General features: G+C 45.5%; 1 protein-coding gene across 3 annotated transcripts in view; it reads right to left on the bottom strand.

Annotated features, from left to right (window-relative positions):
* Positions 1 to 1345: 1345 nt before the first annotated feature.
* Positions 1346 to 17556, bottom strand: part of rcor2 (REST corepressor 2) — a 38981-nt gene continuing 22770 nt past the window's right edge. For 2 of the 3 annotated variants that reach the window (XM_029118027.2, XM_029118025.2), the window contains 5 exons: positions 15907 to 16013; positions 5408 to 5485; positions 5155 to 5212; positions 4443 to 4654; positions 1346 to 4370 (listed from right to left, as the gene is read on the bottom strand). In XM_029118027.2, the coding sequence (XP_028973860.2) occupies positions 3975 to 4370; positions 4443 to 4654; positions 5155 to 5212; positions 5408 to 5485; positions 15907 to 16013 (851 nt within the window). In that variant the 3' untranslated portion in view covers positions 1346 to 3974. The remainder of the gene's footprint in view (positions 4371 to 4442; positions 4655 to 5154; positions 5213 to 5407; positions 5486 to 15906; positions 16014 to 17556) is intronic. The other variant, XM_029118026.2, reaches the window with a different exon arrangement.

The raw sequence follows: 17556 nt of genomic DNA, 5'->3' as shown, positions 1-17556 counted from the left end.
CATTGCAGTTTGTTGTGTATGAAGCTGCGTAGCCACAGACCAGTCAGGGTGCCCATGCTGACCCCTGTCCACTGCCGAAAGCGCCTACAATGGGCACATGAGCATCACAACTGGACCACAGAGCAATGGAAGAAGGTGGCCTGGTCTGATGAATCACATTTTCTTTTACATCACATGGATGGGCAGGTGTGTGTGCATCGCTTACCTGAAGAAAACATTGCACCAGGCTGCACTATGAGAAGGAGGCCAGCTGGCGGAGGCAGTGTGATGCTATGGGCAATGATCTGCTGGGAAACCTTGGGTCCTGCCATTCATGTGGTTGTTACTTTGACACGTACCACCTACCTAAGCATTGTTGTAGACCATGTGCACCCTTTCATGGCAACAGTGTTCCCTGATGTTATTGGCCTCTTTCAGCAGGATAATGCACCCTGCCACAAAGCAAAAATGGTTCAGGAATGGTTTGAGGAACTTGGCCTCCAAATTCCCCAGACCTCAATCCAATCGAGTATCTGTGGGATGTGCTGGACAAACAAGTCTGATCCATGGAGGCCCCACCTCACAGCTTACAAGACTTAAAGGATATGCCGCAAACTCTTGGTGCCAGATACCATAGCACACCTTCAGAGGTCTTGTGGAGTCCATGCCTCGACGGGTCAGAACTGTTCCGGCAGCAAAAGGGAGACCTACACAATATTAGGCTGATGGTCATAATGTTATGGCTGATCGGTGTACACATAAATACCCTATGTTATGACTACAGTGGAAATCAAGTCTAGTCTACAAAACCTGTATTTAAAATGCAGCTTGTTTAATGGCTTAAATCAAGACAAATTATGTCAGGCATTTTCCCATCAATAATAAGATCTTGTAACCACTCATATTTATGAAAATGTTTTCTTGGATTACAGAACTAAGTCTGTTTGGATAGGTCAACCTAGCACAGCTGGATTTAGCAATTTTATCCCACTCTTGGCAGAGGAGTTCATGCTCAGTCAAACTGCGAGAGGATCTTCTGTAGATATAAGAGACTCAGTCACACAGTGGATAAGGCATTGGTGTCCTGTGCGGAAAGAGTGGATCAAGGTTGCGGTTTCAAAACCCACCATAACATTCTTTATTATCCTAAATTTTCTGTAACATCACAAGGTCAAAATGTTAACAAACCCACAGCAATGCTGCAACCAAAGCATTTAAAGTTTTCTGAGAAATGGCTCTTCAGAAATATTCTTGGTACTAGAGAGTATGAAAGGTGAAAAAAGTCTCACACGATTGGTCTTCAACAAAGGCTTTGACATCCAATGTAATTTCTTAGACATTATTCGGTAATTACATGGACACAATACTGTTTGGTCATTAGTTTATTCAACAAAAACAGTTATCAAAAGAAAAGCCAATCCAGTTTCACAAACTTCATGAACAAATACTTCCCACAGAGAAACACTTAAGGGAAAAGTCTGTTTTGTTTAACACAGTTATAATAGATCACTTCACTGGATTAAATCCAAAAGCAGGTTTTAGGCCTGTCATCTTGGACAATATTGAATTGATCTGCAGCATTTAACGCAGGGATCCTAAGTTTCTACTTATTTTTTGACATAGGAATTACCATATAAACATTGATTCTTGTATAATACAACGTTGTCTTATGAACTTATTCCAACTGTCATATCCTATCAGAAACCCCCAAATGTTTTATTCCATTTGTACACAACTAAGCAAAAACAATGTTGCCTCAAAACATGGTAAAACTGTAAATGAGATATCCTGGATGGTCAAGCCTTGCATTTAAGAGTAGTAAAATTTCTTTAGACATCTTTTCTTTCAAAACACAGGTGAGGTTAACATTCAAATTAAAGGATCCCCTGCTTTAAAAAGCTACTTCAGTCACATGGTCATCCACTTGAAATCTCCTTCCAGCTGAAAAGTCTCACCTTGCATACCAGTCATTGTTTTAGTACAGATGACTCAATATTCTAGCCTATTAAAAAGAGCAGTGCAACCCTAATAAAAAAAATACCTGCTGCACAACAGAACATCACTGACATTCAGATTGTAACTGGTGTTGATATTTTTGAGAGTGAGATCCCTTTTTGAGAAGTGTTTTTGCTGAACCTTGGCATATGCAATGGGGTAATCATGTTACCAAAGTGCACCATTAAAGGCAAGACCTATAAACCACTTCAGATTTGAATCCAGGCCTTGAAGTATCTAAGTAGTATTTCAGATTTGACCACGAACTCTGGTCAAAAACAGAGCACCAAGTTGGGGGAAAAAGGGTGCCATTTGAGATGCTAAAGCCTAGATGTTTTCAAGGGCTTGGTTCAATCAAGGTTGAAATGTCAACATCATACAGTACAAACATTGGCACAATTGGCAAATGCAACAAAAGCACCTTTTTCTGATTGGGCTGATGTTTGCACAGGATGACAACTGCCAGAAATGGCTGTCAATCCCACTGGAACTCTGATCTTTTGAGCCCTAAGCTTTTTCAGTGTTTTATTTTTTTCTCAATGGCTCCTTATAAAGTACATTATCTTTTTGCTCCTGTCCAAAAAGGCAACAAAAGGAGTAATAGTGACATTCAGAGCACAAAATACTGGGCTAAGTCAAAAACCAGGATACATTCCAACATACTGGCAAAACGAGTTAATATGGAGACGTGGATTCTACATGTATGCTAATGTAGAAACTCAAGCATAACCTAGTCAGTATCCCAAAAAGCACCTTCTTCCCTTTATAGTGCACTACAGGGCCTTCGTGAAATGTAGTGCACTATATAAGGTGACACACACACACAAAAAATAGCCTGCCTACTTACCTAGAGAAAAATAAAGCAAAATAAAGCGTCACTCAATAAAACTAACAATACATGGCTCTGGTAAGCGAGAGAAACAGCAATTTTCTCCCTCTACTTTCATCCTTGTTTTCTTCCTGATGCCTTTGTGGATTTGTTCATTCAGCACCTTGTGGTATGGAACCAGACTTGAGCATTCCACCAGTTCCTCCTGACATTCTAGATGTTCTTGTTCACAGTTGACATGTAGAATTGGAGGGGCTCCATTGTCATGGCAACCTTCACTGCCGCAACAACAATCCAGTGTAACTTTTCTGCAAGTTTTTGGTTTTTGTAAAAATAATTTTGGCTAGCAGTTATTTTCATTCACTCCAGTCTGCTCTTTGGGGAGGATGGCGTGCAGGAATAGAGGGATGCGAACAAAGTCACCCTGGGTAACCAGTAACCTCATATTTGCTGGTTATGGAGAGAGCAATGTGGCATACGCAGGCATGTCCTTCCATTTAAGGGTGGGGGGGGGGGGTGATTGATTGATGCGAATAGGGAGGGATTTATGAGCCAAGCCCTAATGTCTCAGGCAGACAAATGACCAGCATGTTGAGGAGAGAAATGGGGAGGCTGGGTTCTGCCCATTTTTTTTCTTTTTTGGGGGTGCTGAGGTTATTGAGTGGTTGTGTAGTTCAGACAAACTAACAGAATGCACAAAGGGGTGAGGGGGAGAGAAACGAGAGGCTTTGGAAACAAACTGAATAGTTCCGGGCTGTAGAAAATAGTGGACCTGTACCTCTAACAGCACCAAATTCCCTACATGAAGTGAATTAAATAGTATATAGGATGTAATTTGACATACAGACTAACATACCCAACTAACATCCTACTAAAATGTATACCTATCTGCCCTGCACCCGCTCCCAAATCCAATCCCAATTTAACAGGCCTGAGTATAGAAGAGCCCCCCTTTGGTCACCCTTTCATCGATCTACCCTAACATAGCAGGTGTAAAGAGACACCAAGCGCAGTCCACACATCTGGCTTTCAGAGGGAAAAGAATGTTCAGTTAAAGATGTGGAACCCCTGAAAATGGGCCGCTTCCGGTTTTTTTACGACAGGGCTGAGGGTGCTCTGGGCTTCAGTGAGAAATAGGGTTGCTTTGCCTTTCCCTAGCTATCAGTCCTCATTAGTGACTGTTGGGTTGCTCTACTTTGAGGCCTATCAGTGACGGAGGCTGGCCGGTACCAGCAGCAGAGGTAGCAGAAGACGAGCCGAGGTTGTTACCTAGCTCCCTACGCAGACTAGAGCCCCCCTGCTGACTCGGAGGTACTACAGCAGGTCGGATAAGCGGAGGAGGGGGGTGATTGTGGGGGTTACGGGTTTGCAGTGGTCGGGTTTGCAAAGGGGGAGGCTGCCGAAGGAGGCTGGGGGGTGCAGAGGGCGGAGCCGGACGCAGTAAAGGGGGTGGCTGGGAGAGGGAGGGAGGAGGAGTGTGGTTGTTGGAGGAGGGAGCAGATGGGAAGTTGCCACTAGGGGCAGAGTCTTCCATCTTAACCTGGAGAGAGAAAGCATGAGGACAAGACTGAAAAACATTAGGTCAGCAAGCAACACTTGTCAACATTTCTAAAATAAAAGAGATACACATCTTTCTCACCTCATCCTCCGCTCCTATGTCTTCACTCCTACTACGACTCCCAAAAAGCCCTTGGGTGGAGGCTACTTCCTGTTCCGCCTGCCACTCCTTAACGACCTCGTCCAGGTTAAATCGCCGTCGGTAGCTAACAAAGAAAGAGCTCACCTGGGCCGGCGTTTTATTGCCAATCACGTCGGCAACCACTGCAAAGTCCTTACCATAGCGACGGACAGCTGGAGGGAGAAGAAAAGTAACTTTTCATAATTCTGTGATCAATACTGTACACAATGTTCGCAGTCAGTTTTAATTGTCTGTATATTTTTTGACCACATTCATCTACCCTCCCAATTTGTGTTGCCCAATTCTCGATTATGGTCTTGCCTTTTGATGCAACAACTCCAAAGCAGGTGCAGGATAGTCAAAGATTAAGAAGTTTACTCCAAGCACTTCTTGACAAGTTGTTCTGCTTCTTCTGAGTTCTTCGGCCAAAAAAACTGTATAAAGCTTGCAGGCACCAGAGTTACAAGACATGGCCGCCCTGTCTGACATCCAGTTGTCCATCCTGGGCCGTCCGGAGCCAATTTATCCCACCCTCTTTTGCCATTCCGTGAATCAAACACATATTTGCAATGATGCAGCTGCAGAATAGTGCTGTGCCACTCAAAAGCTGTGAATTGTACAATTAACGGTGTGCCTGTGCTCTAACATGCACATGCTTAGTACGGGCGCTCACCCTGCACAGCCAGAAGCTGCTCCTCAGTGGACCAACGAGAGTTCATCTTGGGAGCCGGCTGCAGAGAAAACCGGAGTGGAGAAGCGAGATATAAAATGCAGCAAACATTTTGACAAAGGTCAGAAAAAGAGGGAGGAACAGACTAAGGGAATGATAGACTGTAGTGTGTTCTTTCATGATGTGCGGTTCTAACTGAACAGAGCTGTTAGTTCTCAGAGGGGGCTAGAACAAGGAGGAAGAGTTAGTTAGTTACCTCTGTGGGGCGCAGGCTGGTGATGCCCTCGTCTATACAGTGTTTCATACTACTGTTGTGCTGCTTGATACTCTGGACCTGAGAGAGAAGAGATGACAGGAAGACAAAAAGCAGGGGAGAAAGGAGGGAAGGGAGAGAGAAAGCAAGAGACATTTGCCACTTTGCCCCCATTTAAAATAAAACAATATCCATTTATTTGAGCAATACTTATGAAAACACTATACAGCATTGGATTACTGTTTCTTTGCTTTTACATCAATAAAAATATAACTCCTTTAGCATGCATAATAGAAGCAATTTGCTTTGGTATACTGTGGTGTTTTCGTCTAGTAGTTCTGTGCTAAGTTATTTTTAGTCAACCAAGATTCAAATGTTTTCTCTGACTATCCCGTAAGCGCATCAGCGATCTATGGAGGTCATGTAAGATAATGTCAACTATGAAACCCACAACAGAAATGTATCACATAAAATGTACATGGTATATACATTCATATATGGGTGAAATTCTGCTTACCCTCTTACTTCTGAAAAGGTTGCACTGACAATGGCGCCGCATTTGCTACGTAATTTAGTGCATATTATTGTTTTTATTTTTGTTCATGCTGCATTGTTGCTCATACAGTATGATCGACAGGTACTTTTGAATATTCGTTCATCATTGAAAACAGACTTTTACACTACTCATAGTAGTCTTAGACGTGCCCCAAACGTATAAATTTTTAAATCCAGGTTAAAAACAATTCTCTTTTCACATGCCTATGACTGAGCACTTAAACATAACCACACTGTTTAGCCTTATAGCTTCCTTATTTTTTTTACTCTTTTTTATTATTATGATGTTGTTTTGATGTTTTCATTTGAGTATCTTATCTTTTATATTTTTTCCTTTTTCTTTGTAAAGCACATTGAATTACTTCGATGTATGAATTGTGCTATATAAATCAACTTGCTTGCTTGCTTACTCACCGGAGCGACTGCAGCAATTCTTCTGTACTGCGGGCGATCTGTTCACTAATACGCCGACGGAAGAGAAAGAAGAGGGGCAAACGTGCTGGCGTCCTATAGAGATCTTGGACGAGATACTGCAATCCGCCATTACCGACCATTCTACTCGCAAATCCCTGGACAATTAAATGGACGAACTACTCGCACGGATTAACGGGATATTGTAAACTGCTGTGTGCTATCATTTGTGGAATCATGGCTGGATCCTACAGCGTCATGCTCGTGCGTCACCCCTGCTGGCTTTTCCATCTACCAGCAGACAGAATGTCGAAGTCAGGTTAAAGTAAGGGTGGAGTGGTCTGCAAAAAGACCAAGAGAAGCTCATCCATGCTTTTATCTCTAGTAGGGTTGACTACTGTAATGGCCTCTTAACTGCACTCCTGAAAAAGACTGTAAAACAACTGCAGCTCATTCAGAATTCTGCTGCTAGAATGTTAACCAGGACCAAGAGATCAGAGCACATCACTCCAGTTCTTAAATCTTTCCATTGGCTTACAGTCAGTTACAAAATAGATTTGAAAGTGGTGCTTTTAGTTTATAAATCTCTGATATGTTTGAAGAATATAAACCGAGCAGGGCTCTTAGATCACAGGTCAGCTAGTAGAGCCCAGAGTCCAAACTTTACATGGAGAAGCTGCGTTTAGCACTTATGCTGTACAAAACTGGAATAAACTACCAGGTTAAAAACACTTCTCTTCTCACGTGCCTATGTCTGAGCACTTAAACCTAACCACACTGTTTAGACTTATACCTTCCTATGTTTTTAAACCACATTTTTATCTTTATATGTTTTCTTATTGTATTTTCTATTATTATGATGTATTCATTTGTTTTGATGTTTTCATTTGAGTATTATATATTTTTCTTTGTAAAGCACATTGAATTGCTTCGATGAATGAATTGTGCTATATAAATAAACTTGCTTGCTAGCATTATGGTTAACACTCGCTGGGGAACGGATGTTGCAGTGCTATCTACATACAGAGAAATAGCAATGATACTTGTCCCGCTGATAATACAACACCTTCTACGGTTTAAGGCGACCAAAATAATTCCTTCAGTGAGGCTTGCTGAGGACCAGGACAACTTCACCCAATTCCTAACCACAGCAGTGAGGAGAGTGTTTTAAAAAAGTGAACCCTCCGAAGTCAGCAGGGCCAGATGGCATTCCAGGCCGTGTCCTCAAGGGGTGCGCTGAGCAACTAAGGGGAGGTTTTCACCTCCACATTCAATCTCTCCGTCTCGATTTATAGTCCCCATCTGCATCAAAAGGACCACCATCATCCCTGTACCGAAGAAACCTTCCTTCACCTGCCTGAATGACTACCATCCTGTAGCACTGACCTCCACAATCATGAAGTGCTTCAAGCGGCTGGTCAGAACTCACATCTGCTCTACCCTTCCAGACACCTTGGACCTCTTTCCATTGGCATACCACCCCAATAGATCTACAGACTAAGCCATCGCCCTGACGACACTCACCGCCCTCTCCCACCTGGAAAAAGGCAACACATACATAAGGATGCAGTTTGTGGACTACAGCCCTGCATTCAATGCTATTGTGCACACCAAGCTTCGTCAAGTTCCTAAGCTCAGGACCCTGAGACTCAACTCCTGTACTCCATGTTTATGCATGACTGCGTGGCCACACACAGCTCCAACATCATCCTCAAATTTGCAGACAACACTACCATCCCGGGTCTCATTGCCAGCAACGATGAGACAGCTTACAGTGAGGAGGTAAGGAACCTGGCTACATGGTGCCAGGACAACAACCTCTCTCTCTCAACATCTGTTTAAACTAACCAGATGATCGTGGACTTCAGGAAGCGGGGCGGGGGTTCATGCCTCCATACACATCAATGGAGCTGAAGTGGAGTGTCTCCCAATTCAGGTTTCTTGGTGTGTTCATCAAAGATGACCTCACTTGGTCCAGACAAGCGAACTGAGCAGTGAAAACTGCCCAAAAATTACTATACTTGCGGACTCAAGAAATGTCACCATCTTCTGCAGGTGCACCACTGAAAGCATCCTCTCAGACTGCATTACTGCCTGGTATGGCAGCTGCTCCGCTGCAGACTGCAAGTCCCTCCAGAGGGTGGTAAAGGCTGCGGAGCGTATCATCGGCTGTCATCTTCCCTCAGTGCAAAGCATCAACCTTACACAATGCCTTAGGAAAGCTTGGAACGTCAAAGATCATAGCCACCCAGGCTGTGGTCTGTTCACACTCAAACTCAAAAAAAATTTCCCCTCAGGCTATAAAGCTCCTCAACCAGCAACACTGATCCATGATCATACTGATCACACACGAACATTTCATATGCAGTGATGTCCTTTCAGGTACTTTTAATGGGCATTTCAGTATTCCTTTGCATGTACCGTTCATAAGAATATTACACTCAAATGTATCTTTTAATACTCAATGCTTTTACCATACTGTTCATACTCTCCCATCCTTCTCTTTCAAAATGGATACTAGTTTACATTTTTTTTATGTATATTACTGCCATTTCTATGATATTCAATACTACTACCAATATTGCTGCTAGTTTACAGTACTCTTTTTAAACTTATGTATATTATTTCTATCCTCTTGCTATATTTTTGCTGTGTGTAATTTTTCTTAAATTCTCACTACGTAGTTGTAGTGTGCTATGCCTTCATAAGCTTATTGCAATCATAAGTATCTATAAAATGAAATTACTCAGTAATAACCAATTGCTGCTAGTTTACACTTATTACTGTATATTACTGCCATACTTGTCATATCTAAATGTTCAAAAACTACCCAGACTGCTACTATATCAATAATACTAGCCAGATTGCTGCTAGTTTACAGTAGTCTGTTTTTAAACTGCTGCTAATGTACAGTGTTATGTATATTGTTGGTTTATTTTATTAATATTTTATTATCTACTTTTCTTAACTCTCACTATGTAGTTATCAGGTGCCATGTCACAATTTAATTGTGCAGGATGACTAGCGCAGAGGTTAGAGAAGCGGACCTGCAAGCTATAGGTCCTGCGATCAAATCTCCACAATCAAAACATAATATGCATTTGGATAGACAAAAAGCATCTACATTATAGTAAGCCTAAAATAAAACTGTTTATAGTTATATTACTACTGTTTCTGGTCGATTTTTTGAAGTACGCATCCATGCATGGTTTTTGGGTCAGGATAGACAAAAACGTAGCTGGCTACAACATTCAGTAGCTACGTTATAGTACGCCGTCTTTTCACTTGATGAGAAAGTCAGTTATCGTTTTCATATTTGTGCCATGAAATTACATAGCTTTGGCAGAGACATCATCTGTCTTGCTAGCAATTGCTCAATTCTTATGACTATTCCTAGGAAGTTATTAGATACTAGTACGCTTATTACTAGCTAATAAATTGTTAAAACATCCAGAGGCAAAAGCCATAGTTCATAGCCGCTATTTGTGGTGGAGGTAAACTTAATAAGAAACGGTCAGTTTAACATAATGCTTAATGGCTTCTAGCCCCTGGCCAAACGTGCAGCGCCGTGGCATAGTGGTTAAAAACAGTCCCTCTCACGTGGTTCCTTTTCTTCGGTTACATTATGTAACCATATAAGATTATAATAGCACATTCATTTTTTTGAGGGATGGATTACGCCATTCCTATAGCAATGGACTGGTCCAGACGAAAATTTGTGGCCATGTGACTGCTCGACTAAATAAATCCTGTAACTCTTCTTTTGATTTAACTGCTTTTTGGATTTTCCATGTCCTAGTGATCCTACTCGGCTTCAATTACAGTGGCCCTGAAAAGTTTTCACCCTCCCTAGACTTGGCCACAGCAAAAAATATTTTACTGATGAAATGGGGTGAATATTTATACAATCAATTTGGAGTTTGTGCAACTGGTCATCACAAAATGTCCATAATGTCAGTGAAAAATAAAATCTACTACTTGTCTCAATTGAATTACAAGTACAAAACAGAAAATAATTGATTAAGTATTCACCCAGTTCAGCCAATATTTGATATAGGCACCTTTGGCAGTCAAATCAAAATTATCTTTACCAGCTTCCTTTCTAGAAATACACATCTGAAACCCAGCAATTTTTGCTTTTTCTTCTATGCAAAATTGCTAAGGCTCATTGGCATTCTTGTTCAGTTTTATGTTTGTGTCCTCTCTCAAGTCCCAAGTCTCTAACAGACTCCTGGGAAATCCTAGAAGAAAACCTGATGTACTTTGATGCATCCATTTCTTAATAATGGATTTTACTGTGCTGCAAGGAGTCTTTTTTTTTCATATTACACCCTCATTGCTATTGAATAACTTTTTCTAGATTTGTTTATTAGAATATAAATATAAAATATTAGTCTTTATGTCAATTTATTTTAGGAATTATACTAACCAGAGACAGGTGTATTTAAACTGAATTAATGTCAAGCACCTTAACTGCACAAAGGTGGACTTACAACTAATTACGTGACTTCTAAAGCCAATTTGTTGCACCACGGCTCATTTAGTTTGTCATAGTGCAGGGGGTGAATACAATCAGTTATCTGTTTTGTATTTGCAATTCCTAAATTAAATTTGCACACTACAATGTAACTATTCGCAAATTCAAAAACCAGGCCTGACCATCTACAGTGGGGAGAAGAAGAATTTGATACACTGTCGATTTTGCAGGTTTTCCTACCTACAAAGCATATAGAGGTCTGTAATTTTTATCATAGGTACACTTCAACTGTGAGAGACTGAATCTAAAACAAAAATCCAGAAAATTACATTGTATAACCTCTCCTTGAACTGCCACCTTAACGTGGTGGAGGGGTTTGAGTACCCGAGTGACCCTAGGAGCTATGTTGTCTGGGGCTATATGCCCCTGGTAGGGTCTCCCAAGGCAAACAGGTCTTAGGCGACGGGTCAGACTAAGAGCGGTTCAAACCCCCCTTAATGATGAAAAAAATATTGAGTACCGTGACGTCGCCCGGTATGGCGCAGCCGGGGCCCCACCCTGGAGCCAGGCCCGGGGTTGGGGCTCGTATGCGAGCGCCTGGTGGCCGGGCCTTCCCCCATGGGGCCCGGCCGGGCTCAGCCCGAACGGGCGACGTGGGGCCGCCCTCCCGTGGGCTCACCACCCACAGGAGGGACCATAAGGGGCCGGTGCGAAGAGGATCGGGCGGCAGTCGAAGGCAGGGGCCTAGACAACCCGATCTCTGGACACGGAAACTAGCTCTAGGGACGTGGAATGTCACCTCGCTGGCGGGGAAGGAGCCTGAGCTAGTGCGTGAGGTTGAGAGGTTCCGATTAGAGGTAGTCGGGATCACCTCTACGCACGGCTTGGGCTCTGGAACCACACTCCTTGAGAGAGGATGGACTCTTCACCACTCTGGAGTTGCCCATGGTGAGAGGCGGCGGGCTGGTGTGGGTTTGCTTATAGCTCCCCAGCTCTGCCGCCATGTGTTGGAGTTTACCCCGGTGAACGAGAGGGTCGTTTCCCTGCGCCTACGGGTCGGGGATAGGTCTCTCACTGTTGTTTGTGCCTACGGGCCGAACGGCAGTGCAGAGTACCCGACCTTCTTGGAGTCTCTGGGAGGGGTGCTGGAAAGTGCTCCGACTGGGGACTCTATTGTTCTACTGGGGGACTTCAACGCCCACGTGGGCAACGACAGTGACACCTGGAGGGGCGTGATTGGGAGGAACGGCCCCCCTGATCTGAACCCGAGTGGTGTTCAGTTATTGGACTTCTGTGCTAGTCACAGTTTGTCCATAACGAACACCATGTTCAAGCATAAGGGTGTCCATCAGTGCACGTGGCACCAGGACACCCTAGGCCGCAGGTCGATGATCGACTTTGTTGTCGTCTCATCTGACCTGCGGCCGTATGTCTTGGACACTCGGGTGAAGAGAGGGGCGGAGCTGTCAACTGATCACCACCTGGTGGTGAGTTGGATCCGATGGCGGGGGAGAAAGCTGGACAGACTCGGCAGGCCCAAGCGTACTGTAAGGGTCTGCTGGGAACGTCTGGCCGAGTCTCCTGTCAGAGAGATCTTTAACTCCCACCTCCGGCAGAGCTTCGACTGGATCCCGAGGGAGGTTGGAGATATTGAGTCCGAGTGGACCATGTTCTCCACCGCCATTGCCGAAGCGGCCGCTCGGAGCTGTGGCCGTAAGGTCTCCGGTGCCTGTCGAGGCGGCAATCCCCGAACCCGGTGGTGGACACCGGAAGTAAGGGATGCCGTCAAGCTGAAGAAGGAGTCCTATCAGGCCTGGTTGGCTTGTGGGACTCCTGACGCAGCTGACGGGTACCGACAGGCCAAGCGGGCTGCAGCCCGGGTGGTTGTGGAGGCAAAAACTCGGGCCTGGGAGGAGATCGGTGAGGCCATGGAGAAGGACTATCGGCTGGCCTCGAAGAGATTCTGGCAAACCATCCGGCGCCTCAGGAGAGGGAAACAGTGCCCTACCAACGCTGTTTACAGTAGAGGTGGGCAGCTGTTGACCTCAACTGAGGATGTCGTCGGGCGGTGGAAGGAATACTTCGAGGATCTCCTCAATCCCGCCGTCACGTCTTCCATTGAGGAAGCAGAGGATGAGGGCTCAGAGGTGGACTCGTCCATCACCCGGGCTGAAGTCACCGAGGTGGTTAAGAAACTCCTCGGTGGCAAGGCACCGGGGGTGGATGAGATCCGCCCTGAGTACCTCAAGTCTCTGGATGTTGTGGGGCTGTCTTGGCTGACACGCCTGTGCAACATCGCGTGGCAGTCGGGGACAGTGCCTCTGGGATGGCAGACCGGGGTGGTGGTCCCTCTTTATAAGAAGGGGGACCGGAGGGTGTGTTCCAACTATAGGGGGATCACACTTCTCAGCCTCCCCGGGAAAGTCTATGCCAGGGTTCTGGAGGAGAATACGGCCGATAGTAGAACCTCGGATTCAGGAGGAACAGTGTGGTTTTCGTCCGGGCCGCGGAACACTGGACCAGCTCTATACCCTCTACAGGGTGATGGAGGGTTCATGGGAGTTTGCCCAACCAGTCCACATGTGTTTTGTGGATTTGGAGAAGGCATTCGACTGTGTCCCTCGTGGCATCCTGTGGAGGGTGCTTCGGGAATATGGGGTCCTGGGTCCTTTGCTAAGGGCTGTCAGGTCCCTGTACGACCGAAGCAGGAGCTTGGTCCGCATTGCCGGCAGTAAGTCAGACTTGTTCCCTGTGCATGTTGGACTCCGGCAGGGCTGCCCTTTGTCACCGGTTCTGTTCGTAATTTTTATGGACAGAATTTCTAGGCGCAGCCAGGGGCCGGAGGGTGTCAGGTTTGGGGACCACACGATTTCGTCTCTGCTCTTTGCGGATGATGTTGTCGTGTTGGCCCCTTCAAGCCAGGACCTCCAGCATGCACTTGGACGGTTTGCAGCCGAGTGTGAAGCGGTGGGGATGAAAATCAGTACCTCCAAATCCGAGGCCATGGTCATCAGTCGGAAAAGGGTGGCTTGCCCACTTCAGGTTGGTGGAGAGTGCCTGCCTCAAGTGGAGGAGTTTAAGTATCTAGGGGTCCTGTTCACGAGTGAGGGAAGGATGGAACGGGAGATTGACAGACGGATCGGTGCAGCTTCTGCAGTAATGCGGTCGATGTATCGGTCTGTCGTGGTGAAGAAAGAGCTGAGCCGTAAGGCGAAGCTCTCGATTTACCGGTCAATCTACGTTCCTACTCTCACCTATGGTCATGAGCTTTGGGTCATGACCGAAAGGACAAGATCCCGGATACAGGCGGCCGAAATGAGCTTTCTCCGCAGGGTGGCTGGGCGATCCCTTAGAGATAGGGTGAGAAGCTCGGTCACCCGGGAGGAGCTCAGAGTAGAGCCGCTGCTCCTCCACATCGAGAGGGGTCAGCTGAGGTGGCTTGGGCATCTGTTTCGGATGCCTCCGGGACGCCTTCCTGGGAAGGTGTTCCGGTCCCGTCCCACCGGGAAGAGACCCCGGGGAAGACCTAGGACACGCTGGAGGGACTATGTCTCCCGGCTGGCCTGGGAACGCCTCGGTGTCCCCCCGGAAGAGCTGGAGGAAGTGTCTGGGGAGAGGGAAGTCTGGGCATCCCTGCTTAGACTGCTGCCCCCGCGACCCGGCCCCGGATTAAGCGGAAGATGATGCGATGCGATGCGATGCGATTACATTGTATGATTTTTGAATAATTAATTTGCATTTTATTGCATGACTTGACTGGACTTGCAAGTATTTGATCACCTACCAACCAGTAAGAATTCCGGCTCTCACAGACCTGTTAGTTTTTCTTTAAGAAGCCCTCCTGCTCTCCACTCATTACCTGTATTAACTGCACCTGTTTGAACTCGTTACCTGTATAAAAGACACCTGTCCACACACTCAATCAAACAAACAGACTCCAACCTCTCCACAATGGCCAAGACCAGAGAGCTGTGTAAGGACATCTGGGATAAAATTGTAGACCTGCACAAGGCTAGGAGGGGCTACAGGACAATAGGCAAGCAGTTTGCTGAGAAGGCAACAACTGTTGGCACAATTAGTAGAAAATGGAAGAAGTTCAAGATGACGGTCAATCTCCCTCGGTCTGGGGCTCCATGCAAGATCTCACCTCGTGGGGCATCAATGATCATGAGGAAGGTTCAGCCCAGAACTACACGGCAGTACCTGGTCAATGACCTGAAGAGAGCTGGGACCACAGTCTCAAAGAAAACCATTAGTAACACACTACGCAGTCATGGATAAAAATCCTTCAGCGCACGCAAGGTCCCCCGTCCAGGCCCGTCTGAAGTTTGCCAATGACCATCTGGATGATCCAGAGGAGGAATGGGAGAAGGTCATGTGGTCTGAGGAGACAAAAATAGAGCTTTTTGGTCTAAACTCCACTCGCCGTGTTTGGAGGAAGAAGAAGGATGAGTACAACCCCAAGAACACCATCCCAACCGTGAAGCATGGAGGTGGAAACATCATTCTTTGGGGACAGGACGACTGCACCGTATTGAGGGGAGGATGGATGGGGCCATGTATCGCGAGATCTTGGCCAACAACCTCCTTCCCTCAGAAAGAGCATTGAAGATGGGTCGTGCCTGGGTCTTCCAGCATGACAACAACCCGAAACACACAGCCAGTCCAACTAAGGAGTGGCTCCGTAAGAAGCATCTCAAGGTCCTGGAGTGGCCTAGCCAGTCTCCAGACCTGAACCCAATAGAAAATCTTTGGAGGAAGCTGAGAGTCTGGAGAAGGTCTGTAATAGATTCCATCACTCACAGTTGAAGAGTACCTATGATAAAAATTACAGAATTCTACATGCTTTATAAGTGGGAAAACCTGCAAAATCGGCAGTGTATCAAATACTTGTTTCCCCACAGTAATATATTAAATTCAGTTTTAACATAAGGCTATAAAGATGTTGTTTACATTTATAGTGTTAACAAATATTGGCTTAAAAAAAAAAAAACAGATTTTGGAATGATAGTTGGAAAATGCTTAAGGGGATTTACACATTCTGCTAATATGCGTGTACCTGTCTCTTGAGTGACACCAGTTGTGTGTCTAGTTGTCTAACAGACCGAGACCCAGAGTCAGGAGAAGCCGACACAGCCATGATGTCCTCACGGTTCAAATGCATGCCTATACAGACAGAGAGAGGGACAGAAACAGAGTGGGTTAAACACACAGTATTTCACAGAAGTGAGTACACGCCTCACATTTTTGCTAATATTTGATTATATCTTTTCATGTGACAACACCGAAGAAATGAAACTTTGCTACAATGTAAAGTAGTGAGTGTACAGGTTGTATAAGTCTAAATTTGATGTCCCCTCAAAATAACTCAACACACAGCCATTAATGTCTAAACCGCTGGCAACAAAAGTGAGTACACCACCAAGTGAAAATGGCCAATGGAGTTCACCAGAGCTTCACATGTTGCTACTGGAGTCCTCTTCCACTCCTCCATGACAACATCACGGAGCTGGTGGATGTTAGAGACCTTGCGCTCCTCCACCTTCCATTTGAGGATGCCCCACAGATGCTCAATAGGGTTTAGGTCTGGAGACATGCTTGGCCAGTCCAACACCTTTACCCTCAGCTTCTTTAGCAAGGCAGTGGTCATCTTGGTGTGTTTGGGGTCGTTATCATGTTGGAATACTGCCCTGCGGCCCAGTCTCCGAAGGGAGGGGATCATGCTCTGCTTCAGTATGTCACAGTACATGTTGGCATTCATGGTTCCCTCAATGAACTGTAGCTCCCCAGTGCCGGCAGCACTCATGCAGCCCCAGAAACTGACACTCCCACCACCATGCTTGACTGTAGGCAAGACACTTGTCTTTGTACTCCTCACCTGGTTGCTGCCACACACGCTTGACACCATCTGAACCAAATAAGTTTATCTTGGTGACATCAGACCAAAGGACATGGTTCCAGTAATCCATGTCCTTAGTCTGCTTGTCTTCAGCAAACTGTTTGTGGGCTTTCTTGTGCATCCTCTTTAGAAGAGGCTTCCTTCTGGGATGACAGCCATGCAGACCAATTTGATGCAGTGCGCGGCATATGGTCTGAGCACTGACAGGCTGACCTCCGACCCCTTCAACCTCTGCAGCAATGCTGGCAGCACTTATACGTCTATTTTCCAAAGACAACCTCTGGATATGACACTGAGCACATGCACTCAACTTCTTTGGTCGACCATAGGGAGGCCTGTTCTGAGTGGAACCTGTCCTGTTAAACCGCTGTATGGTCTTGGCCATCTTGCTGCAGCTCAGTTTCAGGGTCTTGGCCATCTTCTTATAGCCTAGGCCATCTTTATGTAGAGCAACAATTCTTTTTTTCAGATCCTCAGAGAGTTCTTTGCCATGAGGTGCCATGTTGAACTTCCAGTGACCAGTATGAGAAGGTGTGAGAGGGATTACACCAAATTTAACAAAACTGCTCCCCATTCACACCTGAGACCTTGTCACTTGACACTGGGGTGGGAAAATGGCTAATTGAAAATGGCTAACCCTAACCCCAATTTGGCCATTTTCACTTAGGGGTGTACTCACTTTTGCTGCCACCGGTTTAGACATTAATGGCTGTGTGTTGAGTTATTTTGAGGGGACAGCAAATTTACACTGTTATACAAGCTGTAAACTCACTACTTTACATTGTAGTAAAGTGTAATTTCTTCAGTGTT

The sequence above is a fragment of the Esox lucius genome, chromosome 24, assembly GCF_011004845.1.
Source record: "Esox lucius isolate fEsoLuc1 chromosome 24, fEsoLuc1.pri, whole genome shotgun sequence".
Taxonomy (NCBI): domain Eukaryota; kingdom Metazoa; phylum Chordata; class Actinopteri; order Esociformes; family Esocidae; genus Esox; species Esox lucius.
This window is presented reverse-complemented; position numbering and strand designations above follow the sequence as displayed.